Below are 27,609 nucleotides of genomic sequence, written 5' to 3'. Positions count from 1 at the left end.
GAGTGTCCTGATACAAGTTTAAAAATCGAACTCCATAATTTAATTCTTCAATTACTTTTGGCAAAAAATATTTATTTCTATAAATTTTACAATGACATTGAATATTGTAAGTGACAACTTTCATAATAAGTGTATAATAAATTAAAGATTTAATTTTTATTTATTTAGTTACAATTGTAATACTTTTTTCTTGCTTATTCAAGCACTTGGGCCAGTATGAGAAATGAGTATGTATACTTAAAATAAAATATAATAAAAATAGTTTTATTAAAACCTCTGCGAAGGAACTTTAAAGTCATAAAAAAAACTTGACATTGTTGAATGATCGGTTAATTATAAATAAGAAATAATAATATCAGCATATTAATGCAGAAAACAAATTAATATTTAAGAAATAAAGGAACTATTAACTTTTTTAAAGTGACATTCCATTTAAAGAGGGTCATTAAAAAGCTGAGCGTAACTTTTTAACTATTCTCGTTTTTAATATTTCTAGTCGTGGTTTCTTAATTTTAAGTTTATTGTAGTAAATCAAGTATCCCCTCTTTATCTGAAGTGTCACTTGAAATAAAGTGTACAGTCCCTTTATTGGCGTAGTCACATTTTCATTTAATAAGGTTTATAGCTTTATAATGAGTAAAAGAATTGAGTGAAGACATTTCGTGGAATCATGGAGAGGAACTTTTCGACCTAGATCTTGATCTTGAATCCCTTGCAGGGGATTTCGATGTTGAACGACTCTTCTCCCCGTTCTGGTCAGGGGAGGGTGAGCGGGAGTTTCGTAGATTTCCTTCAACATTTCCCGCATTTTCAGGCTCCTCCTCTGGCACCGGACTGTCAAGCTTGGGGACCTTGGCGGCGGGGGAGGGGGATCGACTAGGGCTACTGCGGGGGGATCGGGCCATGGGGTTTGGAGAAGGAGATTTGCTCTTAGCGCGATTGACCGGTGATCTGCTGCGACTTCGAGTTACAGGACTGGCGGTTCGACTCGAGACCTTGCGCCGATTCGAGTCTTTAAAGAGATTGTCCAATTTTTTCAGCTTCACCGGTTTCGCGTCTTTTCTCAGTTTTGAGATTTCATTTTGAAGACTTCGAATCTTACTGTTGAGCTCCATGGTCTTGTCGTCGTTGACCTTGGCCATCATCTTCATCTTCTCTCTGATCAACTTCTCCTCGTTGAACAACTTTGCCTTCATCTGTGTAATCTCCTGATCCTTGATGATCATCTGATTCTCCTTCTGTTTGATCGTTTTCTCCAGAAAAACGATCTTCTCCTTGAGCTGGGTGATCTCCCCGACATGATCGGTATTCTCCTCGCCGCGCTCACGTTTTGCTACACTTTTACTAGCACTGTGTAAGTCTGTTTCTTGTTTTGTAACGTCTGGTCTGTTCGGTTTCTTGCTGTTCATGTATTTTTCTCTTTTCTTGTGTCTATCCGACTCCTCAGTTTTCTTTTCTTTCTTGAACACCCTGAAAAAAAACAACTTTAAAATCTAAAATAAAACTGCCATTGATCTAGAAAAACTGTAAGACATTGTTTAACTATAGACAATTGTGAAACAGTTTCATGAAACACAAATCAAGAAGTAAATACTATTGTGTTTTTTTTTTATTTTAAGCGCAATTTACAAGAAGCTCGATAAAATCAAAACTGACAATTGAAAATGTCTATTTGTGGCCGAAAAACCGGTTACACAAGTGATTTTAAATATTTTTCAAAATATGTCGATATAGGTATCAACAGATCCGTCTTGCAAAGCGTAATTCAACGCAACAAACGGTTTGTAAAAATAATCAAAAACATGCGATCTAGGAGGATTTAAGTGGAAAACATTAGGGAAATCACAAAATCAGCTGTTTTCCCTAGTTTTGCAGCTCCAACTTGACTATTTTTCATTATTTTGTAAAACAGTTTTTTTCAATATTTTGGGAACCAGGTGAAGAGCAATAGAATAGAATAAACTCTATATAAATTCAATAAGAGTAGACGCATAAAGACAGCTCCGTGACCAATAAACATTAAACAATACTTGGTATTTCCTGAACCAACAGTAGTATTTCCTAGTCTCCCAACAATAATATTTCCTAGCCTAACAAACAATAGTATTTCCTAGCCTCCTAACAATAGTATTTCCTAGCCTCCTAACAATTATATTTCCTGACCTCCTAACAAAAGCATTTCCTAGCCTCCTAACAATAGTATTTCCTAGACAAAAAACAATAGTATTTCCTAACTTCCCAACAATAGTATTTCCTAGCCTCCTAACAAAAGCATTTCCTAGCCTCCTAACAATAAAATTTCCTAGCCTCATAACAAAAGAATTTCCTAGTCTCCTGACAATAGTATTTCTTAGCCAGACAATAGTATTTCCTAGCCTAAAAAAGTATTTCCTAGCCAAACAATAGTATTTCCTAATCTAAACCACAGAAGTTTATCAAATATTGTTTGTTTAAAATAAAGCTATTTCTAGAGATGGTCTAGAAACTCTATCCCTATTGTTAGGTTCTATATCTCCTTGTAGATAGTTACCTTGAATGTCTAGCTGGATCAGATTGTTTTGTTTTAGCCAAAGCTCGTTTATAAGAACAAGAGCACACCCAGCACATCAGCTTTCCACCGTCCTTCACAAAGATCAAAATTGATGAACAACATTGTTAAACTAGGTGCGGTAGTAGTTGAACGACGAAATAGAGAAGTGGAAGCTTATTTCATCTTTGATTGGATTCTTTCCAGGATAAAATAACAAAAAAATTTGAACTGAAACTTTAAACAGGGAATATTTGCAGGTTTTTCTCGCTGAACAAGGGAAACCATGTTTATTTAGGATTAAACGTAATTTAAAATTAAAATAAACTTACACCCTTGTCGAAAGCAGATTTCTGCTTGCACTGCTCACAGGTTTTTGGCGGCCCGTATCTCTTGTTGTAGGAGGAGCAGCGCTGACACNCGAGCCTAAGATCTCGCAGCTGTCAATCACGTGACACAAGCTGTCGTCAGAGTTGGGTCGAAGATTGGGTCTTAAAGTCGGGTTTAAGGAATTACGGCTCTAGCCGAAGCTTTAAAATCGCGGGCTCAGGATAAAATAACAAAAAAATTTTAACTGAAACTTTAAACAGGGAATATTTGCCGGTTTTTCTCGCTGAACAAGGGAAACCATGTTTATTTAGGATTAAAAGTATCAAATAGAGAAGTGGAAAACTTGCGAGTAATTTAAAATAAAAATAAACTTACACCCTTGTCGAAAGCAGATTTCTGCTTGCACTGCTCACAGGTTTTTGGCGGCCCGTATCTCTTGTTGTAGGAGGAGCAGCGCTGACACTTGCCTCCGACAAATGCTGCAGGGAGCTGACAAAACTGACAAGAGGTCGGTTTACCATACTGAGCAACACACTGCTCACAACTAAACAAATAATTCGTTTAACAAGTTTTTGGGATCTATTTTTTTACAAATTGAAATTTTTATAATTTATAGGATTTCTTAAACAATAAATTGTATAAATTTTCTTGAATTCTATTTTCTATTACTTTATACCTATAAATTCGTTTAATTTCCCCTAAAAAATCATTTCTTCTCCACATTTCCCTTTAACTTTTTTGTAGTCAGATCTGAGAACTTTTGAATGGTGGATATCGGGATTAATGCTTGATCCTCTCTTTTTCTTAATATCCAGATTAAGTAATGGTGGATTTTCTCTTGTTATTAATCTCCAGATTAATTAACCGATCGGGATTAAGGATATCCCATTCTAAAGTTCCCAGCTCAGAGCATACACACATAACATCTGAGGGAAAAAATTATTTTCAGAAGGAGGGGTGTATTTTTTAAGAAAATAAACACCCCTGCATGAAGAAGGGACACCTACTAGTTATAATATTGTCTCTGTGGTACAAATAAGTTAACAAATCCACAATTATATAATGTTTACCGTTTACAGACTGAGCTTGTTTTACTTTTGCTCTCCTGTTGGAATTCTGCTCGGCAATATGTGCATTTCACAACCGGGAAATCGCCGCGGCATTTCTAAACAAGATATAATTTTTTAATTCTCATATAAAATGGGTATTTAATGTAATCTATATAATAAACTAGACTTTCATATATATGTCCCCTCTGGCGGACCAAACGGCTGGACCGAATGGGCTGACATTTTTTGTGGACACTCATGGGTAGCTGGGGGGTGACAAAGGGTAAAAAAATCAAAATTATTTTTTTTTACGAGCAATGCCGGGCCCTTAAGCTTGTAAGTTATATATTATGTTTTAAACAGGTATAATGTATTGTATATGTATTTAGTCAAACTTTCTAGCCAATGAGGCATTCAATCTATAGAGATTGCAGTCGTAATTTCTAATGACCCTCAATTTGAAGAGTGGCATTCAGTATTGTACACGGGGGGTGGGGGGCATAGCCTGAGATTTTTAGGCTAGGGATTAATATAATGCGTGGTAGGTAAAAAATGAGCTAGTCCCTATCTGAAAAAGAGATGTTTTCCTCCTAAAAAGTAGCTAAAAATGTTCTTGTCGCTTTGCGCCATTTTATTACAAATGTAATTTTATCAGTATTTCTCATTCACATAAAATTGCACCCACTCCACTTTTCCTTTTCTTAACTACGGATACATGTTTAACAATTATAGCTATATCATATATGCATCACACAAGTGTTTATATATATTTCTTGAATTGAGAATACAGTGGAATACAATGAGGATAAGTAGACTTTTAATAAAATAAGAGTAATTATTGGGCCAGGGGGAGGGGGCCAGACATCTTGCCCCATCCTGGATAAAATCCCATGAGTACGCGCCTAGTGGTATGTCCAATTCACCCCAGTACCCTTAAATCCTATTTGCTAGAAAAGCTGATTCCTAAATCCATATTTCTGGAAGTGACTTGAGACAGGGGAGTATATTCTTACTAGAAGTTGAATTGTTTCCCCACACCCCCTTGTCATTATTGTCCTGAATTTCCTTCTCCGGAGGGAAACGTTTTATTTGGGCTTTTTATCACGAAATAGCTATTATTAAGGCACTAAATCACTTATTTTACCATGTGAGCCATTTTGCATCACTAACCTTGATTGTTATCTTTAATTTACAGTCATTTAGTCATTTTTGCCGCTTTTTTACCCAGGGCCAGGGATGTTTCCCAAGGTCTAACCAAAAGAAGTTTGCTGGGGCGGCGGGGTTAAGGATAACATTTTTTGTATTTTGGTTGTATTATGGAGTGTTTTGCTGCCCTGAAAAGATTTCTTAAAATTCTTAAAACTTTTTTAATGGTGGCAAAACATGATATTGATGTTAAGGAAACAAATATGATACTTTTCCTCAAAAAGGTTTTGCATAATTTCTTGTGTGAGCCAAAACTAGCAGATAAAAAATAATGATAATTAAAAAATTGGAAAAAGTCTTCTTTGACTCACTAAGTTGTCTAAAACTCCAAGCAGTTAATGCCTGCGCTACATTAAGGTTCTTGAAGATTCTTTTAATTCTCTTCCAATAGAACTTAAAGTACAATGAGACTCAGTTCTCAATATAAAGGAAATATAGGAAACTTTTCTAAAATATCTGATTCCTCTTCCCAATAGATAACTTTTTAATATTTTTGGGAAATCATAGTTTTTTTCTTCCTTTAATAAACTGGGGAAAGTAATAATATTACCATTCAGAAATAAAGGGAAAGAAATATCTATCGAATTTTCTTTATTAGACTCAGAGTTAATACAGTGATATTATTATGTTTCTTCTTCTTTTGATATATTCTTCTTCTATAAAGTTGTAATCTCTGTTTGGGTGCTTGTTTGTTTGTTTGTCCGATCATAACTCAGGAACCCCTGGACCGATTTGCCTCAAAGTTTGATTGGGGGAACTCGGGAGACCAACAGGAATGTTTTTAAGCTTGGTTTTGAGATTCTGGTAGCATCTTCCTGTAGTATTTGGGAGCCGGGGGGTGCCGGAGCTCGTGGGAGTTAGCCCCGATGGCGGTCTTGGCTCTCTAAGATGGGGGGGGGGGGTTCAGATCCTACCCTTATCTTATTTATAGGGAAAATTTTGTTTTCCGGTAAAATCGTTCAAGTGCGGGTAAACGGAGGGAGTAACTTTTAGTAATCTTGGCAGAGCTGGGTTCCGAAGCTAGTTAAATATATTTTTTTTCTTCCCTTTCTTCCCTTTTTTTTTCTTTTCTTACCTTTTTCTTTTCTTACCTTTTTTCTTTTCTTCCCTTTTTTCTTTTCTTCCCTTTTTTCTTTTTTCTTCCTTTTTTCTCTTTTCTCTTTGTGTCTTGGGAAAGGAACCGTTTGAGCTTAAATAACAGTTTCTCCCGTTTTCTTTTTTATATTATCTACATATGATATTCGATATTAGATAATCTGTGAGTAGTAAAATGTACTTTAATCTGTACCGGACATTTTTCAAGATAAACTGTACGCTACTGTAATCTATGAATTGTATGACTATGATCAACTGTACTACTACTCTATTCACCATGTGATAAAAGAATCTTTATTCAAATTTCTGTACATTATTAACAATAGCTTTGTACAGGTTCAGAAGAAAGGGATAGAAACAATTCAATGTACTATTACCGGCTTAAGCTCAAGTTTACAACTAAAGTATTCGGAGTGTTCAAGCAGACTATTCTATTCGACTTCGGGACTAAACCACTGCTTTCACAGGTAATCAGCACTTGGTTTTGCTTAGGATTCGTAGTCTTGAAATTAAACACATATAATGGCGGTCTTTGTTTTTCAAGTTGCGGATGGGACTTTCATTTTAGAGTTCTTAATAGATCGTTCATTCTTTTCTAAATTTCTTTGATGGCCGGAAGAGGACATTTCAAACACATTAACAACGATATAAAATGTGAACAAAGCAGAAAAAAATAAACGATTTAAAGTATGAATGCACCTAGTCTCGGAGACCAAATTTAATGAATGGTGGAAGGAGTTGAACCACTGCCCTTGTCCACCGGTAAGTTCAAGGGACGTAGTTCATATTCTTTCCGCGATTTTTAAAATTTCGTCTCAGGAGTTTAATTTTTCAATTTAAAAATAATGCATTGTTTGTTTAGACCGTGAATGTTTGTGTTTCTCCGGAATCAGCAGAGGATGACCTTCTTTCAGTCCAGGAAAATATTCATTAATTTAGCAATTTTTTTAAAAGTTAGAATTTGACATCTTCTTTAGCTCTCGTTAATGGGTCATTCAAAAGGTTAACATTTCTTTGGATAAAATTATTAAAGATTTGAAGGTTAAACAAATACGTGCATTGGATTTATTTCCCGGGTTGTATTTTTTCTTGGAAATTTCACCAGAAGTAAAACATTTTAATTTATTCTGAGGGAAAAGAATACGTTTTTTTGATAAAAAGTTACAAAAAGAAAAAAGGTTTGCCTTATGAGGTCCAATTTTCTTTTTTTACCCAGATCATCCCAAAATCATACACCCCTGTGTATTTCTTAGAGTTTGATCAAATACAAGATTCTGATCTATGAACCCGTGTTATGAATGTAATGTATCCAGGAATCTATCCTAAGTGTATCTGACGTATGGGATGAATCTAACTCTAATATCCTGAAGTTTGAACCTGCTCCCCCTAAGGTTCAGCAGGACGAGGATACACTGCTCAGCCAGTATCCTATTCCTCAACCATCAACCTTTAGCATTCCTAAGGTAACCATAGTCGTTGCTAAGAAGGCGGGAGGAAACGGAAGGGGGGGATGGTGCATAACAAAACTAGTTTAAATTAGTTCCCNCCCCCCCTCTTATAGAAAAGGCTTCAAAAAAATCTAAAATGTAAATCTCTTTATAAAATTGCATATAAGACAAGCTTGCTTTTTCTACATTATGAAAAATGTTACTCAGACCTAATTTATTAACCAAAACGTATTTTCAAAACAATTAGAAAAATCGTTTTTTCGTTCAAAGAAATCGTACTAGTTGTAAATGAAAGCATACTTATCGAGAATACAAGTTTGAAATGGGATAAATAACAAACCTTTTGTGTAGCACTTTAAACGTCATAAAAACCTAAATGTCTTAAAATCGACCTCATGAACATCATTACTTGTGCGGTCGTTCATGGAATGCTGCTCGTATAAATTGTATTTTTTGCTTTTGTTAATATCACTTCTTCTGAATTCAAAGTTGAAGGTAAAGTAGTGTTTTCTCAACAGAAAACACAACATAAAAATGTATGATGGTCTAGCTTTAACAATTAAAAGCATATTTAATATGAGCCAATTGAAAATATAATGTTGATTAATTTTGTTCTGAAACAAAACTATTTAATATTATAATCACAACTTTTTTTTATTACTTTCATAAGCACGAAGGCACTTCTAGATTTTTCGGTATTGCGGTTTTACAGAGTTGAAATAAAACCGAACGCATAACAATATTGACCGTTTTGACACTTACATTGAAAATATAATTTATCTTTGTTATTCCTGATTTAGGCGTGTGGGGATACTGGACTGACCCTGGAGACATATCGGCAGAGGTTTCATGAGCTCCTCTACATGGAGGAGCTCAGCCAGTACAAGGAGATCACAGGATTTAATGCTCACCTTAATATTCATGTAAGTCGTGGACTCGTGTTGGGTCAGTGCAGGGGCGGATACAGGGGTGAGACTTGGAGTAATGGCTCTCCCTTGGAAAATTGATCCCCCATAAAGCAGTTGGGGGAACTACAGGGTTACCCACAAAGAATGAAACTTCAAGACACGACTGTACGAAATTTATACTTGTGTTTACTTATATTCATGATTCCCTGCATCTGTAAACTTGTTTCTTTCTTTGCCAAATCATTGAATGCCATTTTTTTCAGTTGGAAAAATTAATTTAACTTTCGAATCGTAATATTAAAGAGATTTAGGTCGTCTTTACATTCTCATCCTTTGTGGGTAACTCTGTACGCAAATAAGATAAAATTATGATTTGGTTTAAACCCTAGTAAATACCTGTATCCGCCCCCTGTATTGGGCACACTTTTTTCATTCTTTTTTTGCTTTTATCGGCCTTCGCTCATATATGTGATACAGTTAGCCTGTTCAATCATGGTTTTTAAATTTCTGTTCTATTTTATTTTGCAAAAATTGTGGAAAGATATTTGCCAAAACGATGTACGGGGTAAATATAACTCTAATAATAAAACCACCAAAAATATATCCATAATATATATAGCCAAAAAAGTTATGTTTTTGGTCGAAAGTAATTTTATTTTTGGTCGGAAAAAGTTATATTTTTCGTCGAAGATTGGTTGAAAATGGTTATATTTTTGGTTGGTTATATTTTTGTCGAATATTGGTTAAAAATGGTTATATTTTTGGTTGGTTATATTTTTGTCAGTTATTTTATTAGCGTTATATTTTCCCCGCCCATCGCCAAAACGAACAAATATTTTGAAACAAATGCATTTTATCTTTTGTCAAATAAAATATTTTTCCAGGTGTAATAATCGCAATCACTGATTTTTTATTTATAATACTTTTCAATTTTCATAATAATAAAGCTTCCATCAAAGAAATAAGTTGTCATATAAGTCCCCCTTGGATTTTATATTGTCTGCTTTCTATTTCTAGTTGGTTTCTGTTTCCTAGTATAGAACTAGTTTTACACAAGGGTTATAGTAGCACTAATCCCTGGAACTCAACATGTTTTATATAATGTATAATGTATGCTTCTTCTTCTTTTATTCATATTTTTCCAGTTTCCTGCACTCGGTACACTCCAGTTTTAAATAATATTCAATTAAATATAAAAAGCTGTATAATTTTGACAATTTTAAACAAAAATATTATAATATTGATCCGGATTCGGAAACCATGAAATTAAGTAATTCATAATGGTATGCCAACATGGAAAGAGATGAAATTATAGATGTAAATTTTTTTTTGTACTGCACCCGGTTATAAGTAGATAAATTTTTATCCGGGTTCATGTTATTAGTAGATGTATCCGGATCCGGGTTAATGTTATTATTAGGTGGATCCTGATCCGGGTTCATGCTATTAGTAGGTGAATCCGGATCCGGGTTTATGTTAAAAGTAGATGGATCCGGATCTGGGTTCATGTAATTAGTAGATGGATCCGGATTGGGGTTCATGCAATTAGTAGATGGAGCCGGATTCGGGTTCATGTTATCAGTAGGTGGATCCTGATCCGGGTTCATCCTATTAGTAGGTGGATCCGGATCCGGGTTTATGTTATTGATAGATGGGTTTGGATCTGTGTTCATGTTATTAGTAGACGGATTCGGATCCGGGTTCATGTTTTTAATATATGGATCCGGGTTCATGACATTATGAAGGATTCAGATCCTGGTTCATGTTATTAGTAGATGGATCCGGATCCGGATTCATGTTATTAGTAGATGGATCTGCATCCGGGTTCTTGTTATTAGTAGATGGATCCGGATCCGGGTTTATATTATTAAGATGGATTCAGATCCTGGTTCATGTTATTAGAAGATGGATCCGGGTTCATGTTATTAGGATGGAGTCAGATACAACCAAAATGTATCCTAATCATGGATTAAATGTTCAGATTACAGAGAGGTATTTGCTATCTGCTACACCGTCCAATGCATCCACTGCCAAGTATGCTAGACCTGGAGAGTTATTCGGTAGAATTGAATTAAACTCTGAACTCTCAGAAGATTCTAAGGTAAGAGTTATTTGTTAAAATTGAATTTAACTCTCAGACGATTCTAATGTGAGAGTTATTTGGTAGAATTGAAATAAAAATTAAAGGTAAGAGATAGTCCGAAAAATTAAAATTAACTCTGAATTCTCAAACGATTCTAAAATGAGAGTTATTTGGGTAAAAATAAATTTAACTTTAAAAAAATAATAATGGATTTATTAGTTAAGTGATTAAACTAATAAATGAACCAGCGAGTAAATAATTTAGTAATAATATAAATAAGCTATTCAGTGATAAAATTAGTAAATGATTCAGTGATCAAATGTGACTAAATAAATAAATGAGTAAATAATTTAGAGATTAAATGCATAAATGAGTAAATAATTCAGTGATAATATGATAAAATGAGTAAATAATTGAGGGATTAAATGCATAAATGAGTAAATAATTCAGTGATAATATGATAAAATGAGTAAATAATTGAGGGATTAAATGCATAAATGAGTAAATAAGTCAGTGATAATATGATTAAATGACCATCTAGGCTGGAAAACTTATCCTGACAAAATGTTCGTCTGTGCTGTTGAGGACGGATCCTGACTACTCTGCGGAGAAGAAGAAAGGAAAGAAGAAGACAGAGAAGAAGAAGAAAGTAGCCTCTGCCAATTCTAAAGTAGGTTTTACTGTCTCATATTCCACATTTTTAGGGCCACGCACAGTCGACCATATCCCCCTCCCGGCCCTCCCCTTTATATAAAGAAAGGTTTCGACAAGGTACCCACATATTCTAGTTATAATCGTAAAAAATGAGATTTTATAGTAGAGATGCATTATGCTGTAGATAGGTAGGTTCATACTCAGCAGACCTTTCTTTAGTAGATATGCATTATGCTGTAGATAGGTAGGTTCATAAACCTTTTAACTGTTCGTTTTTATATTAAAAAAATGGTCTCCCCGGGGGGGGGGGGTATTTGAAGTGACGATAAGTTTAGTTTTTAAAAGGTCATGATTAAAAAATTGTTCTATTTTTGTCACCTTTTTACTGCTTTACACATTTTTTACGATCTCAAATGTCCAAATATAAATCTTGAAGAAATTGCAGTTGTGATTGTGAAAAAATATTAATTTAATGAAATTTTTCCATTTAAGATATTTAAGTTATATGGAAGCGTAGTTATAATAACTGATTTATTACGTCCTTACTGTTCGTTGCAGTTTTCTTTAAGAGCATCGTTGCATGCTCTAAACAGATGTTGTAATACCTAGAGAAAACATCTTTTAACATTTTAATTAAACCAGCATAATTAGTAGCATAATTAGCATAATTAGCATAACTTAACAGTACTTCGGAGGGATTTAATATTAACCAATAAGCAATTATAATCGATTCCAATTATTTATTAGTTACTATGATTATTATGATTATTATTATAATTATGACAGATGCCGGAACTTATAGAACCTAATAAAAAATTTCTTCATAATCCAAAAAAAACATATTAAAAATAAGTGCCCAAATATCTCATTATGTTTATTTTTGGGGAGCTGGATATTGAAAAAACAGAATTGGGAGTCAACATACTCGGCATTTAATCGTTAACACTTTGTCATTCAAAACTTTACAAATAACATTTCAAACTTAATAAATAACATTCCAAACTTTAAAAATAACATTCAAAACTTTACAAATAACAGGGGAAAACTTTACAAATAACATGGGAAAACATTTACAAATAACATTCAAAACTTAACAAATAACATTCCAAACTTTAAAAATAACATTCAAAACTTTACAAATAACATTCCATACTTTACAAATAACATTCCAAACTTTACAACTAACATTTAAAACTTTACAAATAACATTTAAAACTTTACAAATAACATTCAAAACTTTACAAAAAACATTCAAAACTTTACACATAACATTCAAAACTTTACAAATAACATTCTTGAACTTCACCAAATAACAGGGGCAAACTTTACAAATAACAGGGGAAAACTTTAACAAATAACAGGGGAAAACTTAACAAAGGACAGGAGAAAACTTTACAAATAACACGGGAAAACATTTACAAATAACAGGGGAAAACTTAAAAAATGACAGGGGAGAACATTTACATGACGTCACATATCCAAGGTTTAACAAAATGAAGATAGAATTTATAAAGATCTTCAAAATTCTGCGTTAGAGTAAAAAGGATCTAGAGAATGATGTTTTGATTATATTTAATGTTTTGATTAGGTTTGGGAATGTTTGATAGAAGATACTGCCAAATCTGTGATTTACGTAAGGTTACCTGCTGCACTTGTTCTAGGTAGGAAATTTCATAACTTAAGACTTTGTAGAAAGACATGCCTCATTCATAGCTTTACCCTTTTGTAAAAGCAAAAATGATACTGATTATTTTCTGTTGCGGTTTTGGATAAAAGTAACTGCCGGATTATTGCATTAAAGACAATGAAGGAAATCTTTAAAAAAATATATTTTTAAGACGGAAAAACTACATATCTTCATTATTTTTAATCCGATTAAGGAATGAAACATGATTTTTAAATGTGATTATCTGGGATTTAGAATTAGCTTTAAAATTCTTATTTCTTTATTTTTTATTTGTTTACTAAATATTTAAATAAATTTTATAATTATTTCTTAGTTTTGAATCTTGAGACGGATACGAGGATTAAATCTGAGATTCAGTTTAAACTCAGCAGACTTTCCTTAGTAGAGATGCATTATGCTGTAGATAGGTAGGTTCATACTCAGCAGACCTTTCTTTAGTAGATATGCATTATGCTGTAGATAGGTAGGTTCATACTCAGCAGACTTTCTTTAGTAGAGATGCATTATGCTGTAGATAGGTAGGTTCATACTCAGCAGACTTTCTTTAGTAGAGATGCATTATGCTGTAGATAGGTAGGTTCAATGTTCATACCAGGACATTTTTAATATCTAAAGATGACAAAAAACGTGGTTATAAAATAACTGAAACCAATTTAAAATTGTTAAAGATTAGATAACATAGGTGTTCGTGTCACATATTTGTTTAAAAATATATTTCGGTCTAGAGATTAATGAATCTAAGTTTAACAGAGTTATTAAGAGGTTTTAGAATAAATCCTGAAATAATACATGTACATGTATAATACATGTACATGGAAAAATTAGTAAATGAAAACAGGAAAGGAAACAAATGGAAGAACATGGAATAAATGAAAACTGTTCACAAATATTTTTTAATAACATAGACAACAAGCAATAAAGTATTTTTTACATATATTCACATACATATTTCTAGATTGACCGATCTAAGAGTAGTATACCCTGACATCAGCATCTCCTTGTCTATCCCCTGGTCCCCCTCGCACAACTGGAAGGAGACTCTGGACCCTCTCCTCAACGCTAAGCAGAAGGAGGCGGTGCTAGCTATCACCTCCCCTCCTGCAGTTCACCTGCCCCCTATTCTAATAATTGGACCGTACGGAACTGGAAAAACATTCACACTCGGCAAAGCTATTGATTTGTTACTGAAGGAAAAACTTTTATTATCTAAATTTTTTTTTTTCATGAAGTTGCAGGATAATTCTACGCAAGGGATTTTTATAATTTGGGAATGGAGCCGTCTGCTGTAGTTTTTTTTTAAAGCAGTTGATGGATTTTTACTTTTGCTAAAGCAGGAAAACAGCCGAGAAAAGTTCCTTTACAGAGAGAAATGGAAAATATTACTGATTTTAAGTGTACCATTTTGAATATTTTAAAGCATTTCTAAATTTTGCTACTTAAATAAAGTCGATAATTCTCCTAAGATATTAAAGCAATGTGTACAGGGAAATTGTACACTTACAGTCCCCTTAAAATTTGACGAAAGGTCAACATGTACATAGAAAGTCGAGGGGGATTTTTGTAGACGTTATTTTGATTATGAATCAAAATTTGGAGAATAGTTTTTGCCTTTGTCAGTGGTGGGGGANGGCGCATGACAATTTTGTTGAAATTTTGAAAGAACAGCAGTCGTGTTTGAAATTAAGAAAACATTTTAAGAATATGTGGTGGCAGTGGGCAGGGCATTTAAACGCCCTTGCTTTGAAAAAATTATGAAATGTTACTTTAAGACGAATCCAACTTTGAAAATATGTTACATTCTATAAAACAAAATATGCGTTGGTTGGTCTAGCTTTCCATCCTTCTTTCAAAAAATATGTCCACAAATGACAAAAGCGGAAGAGGGATAGTCTTTTTTTTTCCAGTGCGGATCAGCATCAAAATTAAATGGATCCTAAGCACTGATTTGAACTATCAAATGCTTCATTTGAAATATGTTTTTTTTGGTCGTTTGAATTATTTTTATGACCATATGTGAAATATTTTTTGATCAGCTGTAAACTATTTTCTGATTATAATTATTGACCTTTATTTTTTCATGCATATTCAATAGTTCAAACGGCAGTAGTTCAAATGCGTCCCATATCATATTAGATTATCTCCAATCTTTAACGCCAAAAATACGCACATAGTACTCGAAAAATATATCATTTTCTGCAAAAAAAATTCCATTAGCCTTATCAAGTTTTTCAAAATTATGTATTCTTCTTAAATTTTCTGATTTATCCCCCAAATCGTAATTTAGACCCATTGACGTGGTCTAACTTGATGTGGGACACCCTGTATAACACCGATTCCCTTTGGTCCCTGATCTCTGCCCTTATTGCAAAGACGACGGATTACATCCCTTGGAAAATATATATTTATAAATGAAAGTTTAATAAAGGAGACGACATCAAGAATCCTGGTTTGTACGCATAGTAATAGTGCTGCAGATCTTTATATTAAGGTAAAAAATTATTTTGAGTTTTATGAAGTCTGTAAAATTGAGAATGAAAAAGTCTAAAAACTTAAATTCTTAGGTCATTTTTCAAATGTTTGCATACTTGTCTTGATGCAATGGTTAGTTGTAGATATAAGAATTGTTTTTAACAACGTTGAAAAATAAAATATAAGTTCATTTCTATTTTTTTCATATAAAATGAAAAAATCCCTAAAGAAATATATAAAATTTTTCGAAGAAAAACTTAATATTTAACATTACAGCACGATTGTTACTTTATATCACGTCTATGATATAATTCATAAGATTAATTTGAATGTTCTAATTTTAGGATTACATTGATCCCGCTGTAACAAAAGGAAACTTATCCAAGAAGATATTAAGGATTTACTACTATAACAGGTTTGGGACTTATTATCTTATACTAACTAGTACTACTATAACAGGTTTGGGACTTATTATCTTATACTAACTAGTACTGCTTTAACAGGTTTGGGACTTATTATCTTATACTAACTAGTACTACTATAACAGGTTTGGGACTTATTATCTTATACTAATTAGTACTACTATAACAGGTTTGGGACTTATTATCTTAACCTAACTAGTACTACTATAACAGGTTTGGGACTTATTATCTTTACTAATAAGTACTACTATAACAGGTTTGGGACTTATTATCTTTACTAATAATACTACTAAAACAAGTTTGGGACTTACTATCTATACTAATAAGTACTACTATAACAGGTTTGGGACTTATTATCTATACTAATAAGTACTACTATAACAGGTTTGGGCCTTTAACTATTTCAAATTTGTGAAGCATTAGCTTTGAAATAAACTTAAATATCATTCATTGTTACTGAGATAAAACTTTAAGGTTTACCATAGTGAATTGAAATGAAGTCTGAATTTGTAAAACTGAGAATAACTCATCTTCTCTAGATGGGTTCAAACAGTACATACGACAGTACAGAAATACTGCTTGATAGAAACAGACGAGATGACGTCCACCAGACGATTCAAGATACCAACCTTACAGGTTAGTCCAGAGATAGAGAAACAATTTAGCATAATGTAAATATAAAGACTTGAAGAAATTGACTTTTCCTAGATATTTAAAGCATTTGTAAAGCCAAAAATGTTCAAAAACGGACCTCTACTCATGCTACTGTTTTCTTCAGATTTGGTAGACTGTGATCTAGTATTTGCTACATTTTTCAATAGTAGATATTTGATCCATCTACTGTTATATTAGGATTTGGTAGACTGATAAAGTAGTCGCTACATTTTTAGTAGATATTTGACCCAGCTACTGTTTTATTAGGATTTGGTAGACTGTGATCTAGTAGTTGCGACATTATCGACTAGCAGATGTTTGACCCAGCTACTGAAACCCGGTCATTTCACACATATTCTTTTGGATGAAGCAGCACAAATAAAACCCTAAACAAACGTTCGCTCCGTGTAAGCATATTTAACTTATGGGGGGGAAAAATATTTTCAACGGGGGAAATAATTTGTTGAGAAAATATACACCCCTAATCTATGCTAATGTCTATGTTTATGTTGTTTTATGATGTTAAATAATTATCAATTTGAAATTGTAAACTCGTTCTGTACACAGATACATGTATTTTAGCTATAAACATTATCTAATCTTATCTTATCTTTAATGTCTACTCTACATTAACAAAAAAAATAAACTTGAAAAGGGGAATATGAATAGTTTGTGAAGGAGAAAATAAGATAAATAAAAAATATGAATTAAAATTAGTTTTGTATTTAGAACAAAAAAGAATGTCAAGAATGTCAAATGCAATAAATCATTAACTTGAATTAATGATCCATTCTTATTTCAGGCTTTAGAAACTGAGGCAATTCTACCCTTGATCCTTGCTAATTCTACGACCAGGAAATTAATCTTAACACAAGAGTTGTCACCCCCCCCCCCCCCCCCCCTCCCCCTGTTCCTCTAAAAAAAAAACCTAATATTGTTATAAAATGTTTCAATAACTCATTGTAAAAAATGACTTTGTAGAATGTATTTAGTATCCGAATTTGATCTTGGGATTGGATAAATTTAAATCTGTTCTTGGAATGGAAAAGACCGGGAAATAAAACTTTGCCTGGAATTTAAGCTTGAAACAAAATTGATGCATAATAGATTGACATAAAACACAGGGCTACCCACACAGAATAAGAAATTTGAAAAATATGAAGAACTCAAGGTTAAATAACAAATTTTACTTGAATATAGTCTTTTAATGAATGGCTTATCTAATAATTGCACAAAAAAAGTTTACCGTAAGTAATTATAAATTTATGGAAACAGAATATAGATTCCGTACTGTCGTCTCTGAAGTATCATCTATCGTGTGTAACCCTGTGGATTGTTGTTTGTTTTGATAACTTGATGGATTGCATTTTTTTCCGTCTTTGGATTTTACGTTATGGTAAAAAATAAATTGGACATTTGTTTTGCCTTTATTTAAAAAATACAGGACATTTTAATTTTGATTATATCTGTTTCCATCTTAGTTTTTCTTTTTTTTCTTATGATAAATAAGATTTTGATAGAGTTGTGCTGGCCGGAGATCATATGCAGCTTGAACCGGAGGTGGTTTCTCCGTTCGCTCTGGAGAAGCAATTTAATCTATCTCTTCTAGGAAATCATATCATTCATTCAAATTCTCATCCCTAGTCAAATCTTAGGATCTGGATCTAAAATATAAACCAAAACGATTATAAATCTTTTTGCTTTAACATACTAAATCTCCCAACTCAATGTACGCAGATGTGTACAGTACTCTATGGGAGTAGTGGAAACAAGCTCAATGCTCCCACAACCTGAAAATTTTGTAAGACCGAAGCTACCGAGTATCTATCTTTTTATCTTATTCTCCATCTATACACACATATATCCCTCTTGTATAAAACGTCTCATTTAACTCAACTACTCTGATCCTTAAACTTTATATCGTAGGATATACCTCTCTATACTCGGAGTCGGAAACTAAAAACTTAATTGAAACCGGGATTTAGAGAAACCTGGCTTTAATAATAAGAAGAAATAATATCGACTAATTATATTAATCTCTAAGGTATTTTATGAATATTCCTTATTGCTTTTAGAAACATAAATATCTATCTACACAAATAGTATAAATCTAAACATATAAACCAGTTATCTCTGTTTGTCTGTCTTTTCGTATGTCCGATCATAAGTCATGAACCCCTTTACCGATTTACCTCTGATTTTGATCGGGGAACTCGGTAGAACCATAGGAATGTTCTTAGCTTGGTTTAAAATTTCAACGTTTGAGTATATTGCCTTCTGAGAGAAAGCGGAAAACATGTAAAATGTGATGACAAATTACAGACTTTTTTTACATCTATTTGATACTTTTTCCTTTAAGTTTTATGCATAATTTGTTTACATATTTTGGGAGAAAAAGAAGTGTTCGGAAAGGGGGAAAGGGTCAATTAAAATTATACTCGCACTGCTGTTTACCCACTTGAACGAAACTCTCTGAAGTTTCCTATTCAGATCCAAGTACTCTTGTATATAGGGAGTATATATACCCTGTATTCAAATATACACGGAGAAGACTATACCTAACTCAATATTCTTTTATTTTTTTACGTAATAATTAATTTAATTTTTCTTGGAAGCAAAAAATTTATATTTCAAATCAATGATTGCAATAGCTGTGCTTTATAATTTTAATTGTCTTTAATTTTGTTTTTGTAATTTTCAACTGTTGCAAATAAAGTACGGTTTTTAGAAATTATAAACTCCTTTGTACGTTTCCTTAAGTATTGATGAAACCCCTACCCAGGACTACAATATCTGGACTTAATTTGATTTTCAGTAAACTTCAAATTTAGGAAGGGCATGTCAGATTCACAATGGTATCATTTTTCTGATGTATTATGTGGAAAATATAGTTATTTTTCTAGTTAGGTGTTTAACGATGAGAACTTTATCCTTATTGTTTCTGAAGCAGAATGCGCAAGTCACTTTTTTGAGAAACCATAGTGTAAAATAAATAACTTTCAAAGAGAAGATGATTGATATCTTATGCATTTTTGATCAGATAAAGCTTTTAATGGTACCATTGTAAATTGGACATGAATGGAGAGCCACTTTAAATTATTTCTGCAGACCGTCTAAAAGAACTGAAGCGTAGATTCCCATTTACTGAAACCTGATATTGATGGTGTGTGCAGAGCGTTTGTATGATCTATATCCAAGAAACTATCCGTGTAAAATTCTCCTCTGCGAAAATTACAGGTATAAAAAATCTTGTGTGATTTTTTTGTCACTTAATTTATCCCCCTTTCACTTCACTCCGAAGTTTCTGGGGAAAAGGGGGGAAAGAAATATGGTCTTTAGAGGATTAAAACATAATTATGATACACTTTATTTTTTGAATGGGATTATAATAGTCATAAGAAAGACAAAGGAAAGCAAAAAAATATTTTAGCAAAGGTAAAAAAAGGGGACTGAAAACTAAAAACTAAAAACTGTGTGTTTAGTTGGCTGAGAGGGAGGGAGGGCGAAGATTGATAAAAAAGTAGTCTGATAAAAAATAAAGAAAATATGATGAAAAAGTTATAAAGGAGTAAAAGAGTAAAAGATTTAAAGTATATAAGAAAAGAAAAAATAAGCAAAGTGAAAGGTTTTATTACAGACAAAACCTATCAGTTGGAAAATTACTAAAAATCGGACTTTGATGAATATCATACTTTTTATTTTATATAGCATAAACCGTACTAGCTCTCCCCGGTGGTATATACTGTGGAGAACTGGTTGTTTACAACGAACTGTATATAGCATAAACCGTACTAGCTCCCCCCGGTGGTATATACTGTGGAGAACTGGTTGTTTACAACGAACTGTATATAGCATAAACCGTACTAGCTCCCCCGGTGGTATATACTGTGGAGAACTGGTTGTTTACAACGAACTGTATATAGCATAAACCGTACTAGCTCCCCCGGTGGTATATACTGTGGAGAACTGGTTGTTTACAACGAACTGTATATAGCATAAACCGTACTAGCTCTCCCCGGTGGTATATACTGTGGAGAACTGGTTGTTTACAACGAACCCCGTTTTGAGGATAAATAGAGATTAAAATAGAGCCACATCAAGCAAAATATACGATCAAAGATATTAGGAATAAAAGGTTATTAACCCTTCAAAGGCTGGGATCTGAATCATTTTAGTTAACGGGGGCGTCCTACCCCCCCCCCTTTCCTCCTAGGAAAGGGCTTTAGAGAATATGTATAGAGTTGCAATACTTGTTCGTAGCCCAATTATTCAAGGACAGCTCAAAAAAATATTAGGGGCCTAACTTCAAAGGTTCAGGTGATATAGAGGTTGCTAAAAAATTACTAAAAAAAGGTCGGAAAATGTATAAAATTAAAAATTTAGTTATTGACAAATTAACATATGTTTATATTTTTATTTTATATGTTAACTTTATATCTGTAGCTTTAATAACAGAAAAGTTAATGGATATTAAAAAAAATATGAGTACAGGGTCAATAAACAAGGGGGGGGGGTAACCGGCCCCCTCTCCCCAAGTTTTTAGTGTTAAGACCTGGTACATAAGATCAAATAATTTAAAGACTAAGGATATTAAGAACACGGATAATAAACATTTGGATATGGATATAAGGATATGGGTACAAGGGATGGGCCAAGAACAGATGTTGACGAATATTAACACGAAGATACTAGACCAAGAATATAATGACCAAGAAATCTTGTGTTGAAAGTTGTAAGATTTATGTTCAGTTTGTTTTCAAGATTCCTTTGTTCCCTTTATTCTCATACTTTCAATATAATCAATAGTTTTGCTCTTTATGGAGTTAATAAAACAACGGAGTAGATTGGTTAAAACGTTGCCATGGAGTTAATAAAACAACGGAGTAGATTTGTTAAAACGTTGTCATGGAGTTAATAAAACAACGGAGTAGATTTGTTAAAACGTTGTTATGGAGTTAATAAAACAACGGATTAGATTGGTTAAAACGTTGTCATGGAGTAATAAAACAACGGAGTAGATTGGTTGAAACGTTGTCATGGAGTTAATAAAACAACGGAGTAGATTTGTTAAAACGTTGTTATGGAGTTAATAAAACAACGGATTAGATTGGTTAAAACGTTGTCATGGAGTAATAAAACAACGGAGTAGATTTGTTAAAACGTTGCCATGGAGTTAATAAAACAACGGATTAGATTGGTTAAAACGTTGTCATGGAGTTAATAAAACAACGGAGTAGATTGGTTAAAACGTTGTCAGGGAGTTAATAAAACAACGGAGTGTATCGGTAAACCATCTTTATGGAGTTGGTAAAATCTGGGAGTGGATTTGTAAAAACATCTTCAATCATGGAGTTGGTAAAAACCATTAAGTGAATTATTGTAAACATTTTTGTGGAGACTTACCCCATATCCTCTCCTTTTATCTTTCCTCCTTGATTATCATCAATTATACAGAAACTATCTCGAAACTTACGACCTAATAAATACCAATCAGACGGTTCGTTTCCATTTTATCCAAGGTCGAAATTCCATCCTGGAACTGTTATTGAGAAAACAATTAGTGCAATGGTTAAATTCTTATTATTGAGTTGAAAGTGTAGCGGACATCTTATCTCTTATTCTTTAACTTTTGTTAAAAAAGAAAAAAGTGATGATAACCTTTAAAATTACTTATGATAAAAAAATAAAATGTTTAAACCAATTTTTTTCTTTTTAGGAGCCATCAAGAGATTGTTTCATTCACTAGCAATCTTTTCTATGATCAGGTAGGATTAGATTTTAAATAGTTTGTACATCACCCCATTCCCTCCCTCCCTTCCGTGTAAAGAATCCTGAGCTTCAAAAAATAGATTAAACATTTTCTTACTGAATTATAGTACTTTCTCATAATAACCATTGAAATCTTTCTTTATCCATCCTCTATAATTATTTATATTATTTTTGGCAGTGTTTCGGATCCGTATCATTTTGATGCGGATCCGGATCCGCGGATCCGCATCCGTGATGATGGATCCGGATCCTGACTCTGATACGGATCCGGATCCGGATCCGAGGTAACTTTTGATTCTGTGAATCGGATTTTCCCTATTAAATGTTATGCAAGGTTATAATTTATAAACTATATTTATTATATATTCCGAAATGTAACAAAAAAAATATAGACTTTTTGGAGTAATCCTTTGGACAGGCCGATCAATCACTTCTTGAAGAGATAGTCACTGTTAGCCTTGAGCAGGAGAAGGGCGTCCAAATTTTCGTCATGTAAATAATACATTTACGAACCATTTTGATTTATTTATTCCATGGTTTTGGTTAATTTTTGGCGCTACCCGGATCCATATCAACGTTTCCTGATACGGATTCGGATCCCGGATCCGACCAAATGATACGGATCCGGATCCGAAACACTGATTTTTGGAATAAGTTTTAAGATATTATTGATAAGAATCAGGAATAAAAATTCTGCCAATACGAGATCATCAGCAAAGGTATTCGTTGAAACCATTGAATATTGGCGAATCTTAATTTAAAAGTTTTAGTCTAAGTTTCATAGTTCTTAAATTCATCTTATTCAAAATTTCCCGACTCCGGTTAGATTCTTTGATTCAAGTTTTAGTTCTAGCATGAACCAGCTTAAAGAGCTTAGTAGATGATTTCCCTCTCCTCCATCCCTTAATCCTTTAACTTTGCTACTTAGACACTAGGCATTGCAGGGGTGTTTATATATATTCTATCAGAATTAATTACTCCCCGATCCAACTCCTCGGGAACAATTTTTTATCAAAATAAACATACCGGTTAAAAGAAATAATTTTTATTAAATTCCCCTGAATTTAGATTTTGTATTTGTATTCCGCCAGCACTACAAGTGGAAAAATATATACGTGAACAGACGGAAGATCTTTAAAGAGTTCTTATTTCTATTGGGGGTGTGTGGGGGAGATACAAAGCTTTGAAGATTAGGAATTAATAAAATATAAACTTTTGTTAGTTTCGTAATTTTTTATCATGAAATATTACTTGAAATATTCGTTTTTTAAGAAAGATTATTTTAAAGAAACTTGTGGCGAGTGGAAAGCAACCGCTGCATCCTAAATGGTTTCCCTTAACCTTCTTTACTGCTAGAGGAGAGGATGTTCAGGTATAGTTGTTTAAATTCTTATTAAAAGGGACTTTAAGCGCAAATTCAAGTGATCCTCCATGCAATTCCCGATTTACAACGATACCCTTTAAACCTTTGACTGATTATTGAGGTCAGAGGACTACCGTGTGATTATCTCTAAGAAGGTGTTTGAATTGCCGGAAAATTGGAGTGTACGCAAGAGCACAGTGTGAACTCAACACAGCTGACGTTACACATATTATTTAAATATCCCGAATATTCTATTTATGTTCTTGTATTCTAGGACGTGAACTCCACCTCCTACTACAACAACTACGAGGTCGGGGAGATCGTGGATCGTCTGATCGAACTGAAGAAGAACTGGCCAAAGGTCTGGGGTAGGAAGGAGGAGGTTGAGATAGGGGTTGTCACCCCGTACCATGATCAGGTTAGAATCATCATCAGTTAGAAGATTTTATTGTCAGTCTAGATCATTTTCATATGAAGAGAATTCGAATCTGGATTCCTACAAAAAAAACTTCTCGAACCGGATCTTGCTACAAAAAACTTCATTTATATAGTTTTTCTCTATTTTCTTTTTTCTCTTAAAACTTTAATAGTTTGTGTCATTTAATAATTATGCGCAAACCTTGTGGGTTTGTAGCTTATGTTATGTTCACTCAGCCTCAGCCTCAAAATGCAGTAATTTTATGAATAGCTGGATCCAAATTCAGATGCATAAAACGTTAGAGTCCTGATTTGAATCTTAAGCACTTATTTAAAAGATACCTTGTGTACTGGTTGTTTTACTGATATTATAAATGAAAGTTTTTTTATTTCCTGCTTTTTCGTAAATCTTGTTCAATGAATGATTTTAATTTGTAATTTGCCCTAAAGCTCTGCCGGGTTGAGGTTGTTAAGTTCGGATTTCAGAGTATGCTTTGTGTACACAGAAGACAAAATATTCAACTAAAACTTGTGAAATTATTGAGATATCTCTTTTGTGAAGAGAATGAAATTTCCCCTCAAGATCTCGACATAAAGTTTTTCATTTTAAAATCAAATTATACCTTGAAATGTTCTGGCCTAAAAGATTCCTGGAGAAATGAGATTTGAGAGTATACGAAGAGAGAGGTTAAATTTTCATTACAGGTTATGCGGATCCGAGCCGAGCTACGGAAGAAACGGATGCACAACATCTCTGTTGAGCGCGTTCAAAACGTGCAAGGGAAGCAATACCGCGCAATATTTATCTCCACGGTGCGCACTAGAGAATCCTGCACCTCACAACCGCCTGAAAGAACAGATTTCGGGTAAGAACCCCTTATCCACACTTCTCTTATTTTTATCCAGATTTTAATAAACATTTTTCCATTTCGTTACCTAAATATTCCTATTGCTTTGTCAACCCTAAGAGGGAATTGGCCAGCTTTGATTCAGTTTATTTCATTCAAAATTCTGTATATGGTCCCTCCCCTCCAGACTAATCCTGTATCTGGTCTCCTCCACTCCAGACTAATCCTGTATCTGGTCTCCTCCACTCCAGACTAATCCTGTATATGGTCCCTCCACTCCAAACTAATCCTGTATCTGGTCCCTCCACTCCAGACTAATCCTGTATCTGGTCTCCTCCGCTCCAGACTAATCCTGTATCTGGTCTCCTTCACTCCAGAGGCCGTTCCTTCCATAAACTATATTGGTCGACAACTTGACGTCTCCTATATTATTCGTCAAATGTACGGAGAAATATCTATCTATCAGATAAGAATTTAGCGGGCAACATATCGTCCCCCAAAGTACGTGAACTACACGACCACTTTCTATGGAGAGAACGAGCTCAGACTAATTCTGTATCTGGTCTACTCCACTCCAGACTAATCCTGTATCTGGTCCCTCCACTCCAGACTAATCCTGTATCTGGTCTCCTCCGCTCCAGACTAATCCTGTATCTGGTCTTCTCCACTCCAGACAAATCCTGTATCTTGTCTCCTCCACTACAGACTAATCCTGTATCTTGTTTCCTCCACTCCAGACTAATCCTGTATCTTGTCTCCTCCGCTCCAGACTAATCCTTTATCTGGTCTTCTTCACTCCAGACTAACCCTGTATCTGGTCTCCTTCACTCCAGAGGCCGTTCCTTCCATAAACTATATTGGTCGACAACTTGACGTCTCCTATATTATTCGTCAAATGTACGGAGAAATATCTATCTATCAGATAAGAATTTAGCGGGCAACATATCGTCCCCCAAAGTACGTGAACTACACGACCACTTTCTATGGAGAGAACGAGCTCAGACTAATTCTGTATCTGGTCTACTCCACTCCAGACTAATCCTGTATCTGGTCTCTTTCAGTTCAGACAAATCCTGTCTGATCTCCTCCAGTCCAGACAAATCCTGTATCTGCTGCTCCACTCTAGCCAACCCATGCATTTGGTTTCCTCCACTTCAGACAAATCCTGTATCTGGTGTACTCCACTCCAGACTAATCCTGTATCAGGTCCCTCCACTCCAGACTAATCCTCTATCTGGTCCCTCCACTCCAGACTAATCCCGTATCTGGATCCTCTAGTCCAGACAAATCGAAACAATTTCTTGATTCTCTTTTGTTGTTGGGTGTCAGTGTTTAATTTAAGAGCAGACTTAAAAAGAGCAATCAACATTTATCACAGAGATGAGAAGAGTTTTTGTTTTAATTATTCTGTCGCCATTTTTGTTATTTTAATTTATTTCAACCACACAAATTTTCAATTTGTCAATGTTATTTTTGAATGAAGAGATAATCTAAAAATTTTTATTCAATACATGGTTACCCACAAAGTATGCGACTGTAAAGACGACCTGAAACTCTTTAAATTTGACGATTCCAAGATTAAATTGAGTCTTTTCCCTTGAACACAATCTTTCAATGACTTATTCAATGATTGTGCATAGAAATAAAATTTACAATTGCAGGAAATCATGATTTACATGACAGTATGAATTCCGTACAGTCGTATCTGAAGTCTCATTCTTTGTGGGTAACCCTGTATATAAGGATCCGAGTAATTTTATACTAAAACATTCTCCATCTATCTATGAATGAAATTGAGCACATCAAAGAAAAGGCATAACCTTGGTTAATAGCTGTTATGGCTATTTTTGGCTCAGCCATGACTACTGCGGAAAGATGGTTTATCGCATGTGTGGGTGTGTGTTAGTTAGTTAGTTTGTTTGTTTGTAGGATTTTAAATATTTTTGACGTTGATACTTATATTTTCGGTTTTGGCGTTTACAGGGGGACCAGGGAGGCTTCCCTTCCACTGAAAAAAAAACATTTTTCTCTGATGTCCCAAAATGCTGTAATAATATTCTACCGGATGTTAAGAAGTCTAATAAAGAATTATATTCAGGGTGGCCAAAATGTACGGATTGTACGGATTGTACGGATTGATTTTTTTTTAACCTAAAATTGTACGGATTGTACGGATTGTACGGATTGTACGGATTTGTTTTCAAATTGTACGGATTGTACGGATTTTATCCTGGAAAATACACCGTTTTTTTAAATTTTCACTCATTTCAGAAAATTTTTCATGAAAATAAAAAAAATTCTCGTCNCCTGTATCATGTACCCTGTATCATGTATCCAGTATCCAGTATCATGCACCTAGTATCATGTACCCAGTATTTAGTTTGTATATATGTATGAAGCCAATTTTTTACAGATTGATTCTTGCTGAAGAAGTTTAAACCCTCTTACATGAACTGAACACAAAAGACAATGAATGAAAAATTGAATTTTAATGTTTTTTTTTCAAAAATGGGATTTTTTTCGAAATTATGCTGATTGTACAGATTTTTTAAAAAAATGTACGGATCTTTAAAAAAATGTACGGATTGGTTTAAAAAAATGTACGGATTGTACGGATTTTTTTAAAAAAATTGTACGGATTGTACGGATTGTTTTTCGAAAATTGTACGGATTGTACGGA

At 33.7% G+C, this 27,609-nt stretch overlaps 2 protein-coding genes across 6 annotated transcripts in view; one reads left to right on the top strand and one right to left on the bottom strand.

Moving 5' to 3' along the window:
* Positions 1 to 568: 568 nt before the first annotated feature.
* Positions 569 to 5,062, bottom strand: LOC111711196 (protein FAM76A). Its single transcript, XM_023485484.1, has 5 exons — positions 5,051 to 5,062; positions 3,928 to 4,022; positions 3,233 to 3,401; positions 2,531 to 2,622; positions 569 to 1,470 (listed from the first exon to the last, which is right to left on the bottom strand). The coding sequence occupies exons 1-5, from the start codon at positions 5,060 to 5,062 to the stop codon at positions 669 to 671; spliced, it is 1,170 nt and encodes a 389-aa protein (XP_023341252.1). The 3' UTR covers positions 569 to 668.
* Positions 5,063 to 6,545: 1,483 nt separating this feature from the next.
* LOC111711195 (probable helicase with zinc finger domain) overlaps positions 6,546 to 27,609 on the top strand; it is a 29,118-nt gene continuing 8,054 nt past the window's right edge. For 4 of the 5 annotated variants that reach the window (XR_002767203.1, XR_002767202.1, XR_002767201.1 and 1 more), the window contains exons 1-20: positions 6,546 to 6,674; positions 7,070 to 7,126; positions 7,521 to 7,670; positions 8,456 to 8,578; positions 10,545 to 10,664; positions 11,188 to 11,316; positions 12,889 to 12,961; positions 13,301 to 13,394; positions 13,943 to 14,177; positions 15,413 to 15,475; positions 15,801 to 15,871; positions 16,418 to 16,514; positions 16,800 to 16,907; positions 17,332 to 17,387; positions 18,053 to 18,141; positions 19,706 to 19,769; positions 22,249 to 22,297; positions 23,590 to 23,673; positions 23,939 to 24,082; positions 24,787 to 24,947. Coding sequence is in view for 2 of the 5 variants with exons in the window: in XM_023485481.1 (XP_023341249.1) it covers positions 6,573 to 6,674; positions 7,070 to 7,126; positions 7,521 to 7,670; positions 8,456 to 8,578; positions 10,545 to 10,664; positions 11,188 to 11,316; positions 12,889 to 12,961; positions 13,301 to 13,394; positions 13,943 to 14,177; positions 15,413 to 15,475; positions 15,801 to 15,871; positions 16,418 to 16,514; positions 16,800 to 16,907; positions 17,332 to 17,387; positions 18,053 to 18,141; positions 19,706 to 19,769; positions 22,249 to 22,297; positions 23,590 to 23,673; positions 23,939 to 24,082; positions 24,787 to 24,947 (2,069 nt within the window). In the remaining 3 variants the exon portion in view is untranslated. Of the gene's footprint in view, positions 6,675 to 7,069; positions 7,127 to 7,520; positions 7,671 to 8,455; positions 8,579 to 10,544; positions 10,665 to 11,187; positions 11,317 to 12,888; positions 12,962 to 13,300; positions 13,395 to 13,942; positions 14,178 to 15,407; positions 15,476 to 15,800; positions 15,872 to 16,417; positions 16,515 to 16,799; positions 16,908 to 17,331; positions 17,388 to 18,052; positions 18,142 to 19,705; positions 19,770 to 22,248; positions 22,298 to 23,589; positions 23,674 to 23,938; positions 24,083 to 24,786; positions 24,948 to 27,609 lie in introns of all 5 variants that reach the window. The other variant, XM_023485482.1, reaches the window with a different exon arrangement.

Source organism: Eurytemora carolleeae, unplaced genomic scaffold (assembly GCF_000591075.1).
Source record: "Eurytemora carolleeae unplaced genomic scaffold, Eaff_2.0 scaffold393, whole genome shotgun sequence".
Classification (NCBI taxonomy): Eukaryota; Metazoa; Arthropoda; class Copepoda; order Calanoida; family Temoridae; genus Eurytemora; species Eurytemora carolleeae.
Note: the sequence above shows the minus strand (reverse complement) of the source record. Positions and strands in the feature narration are given on the sequence as shown.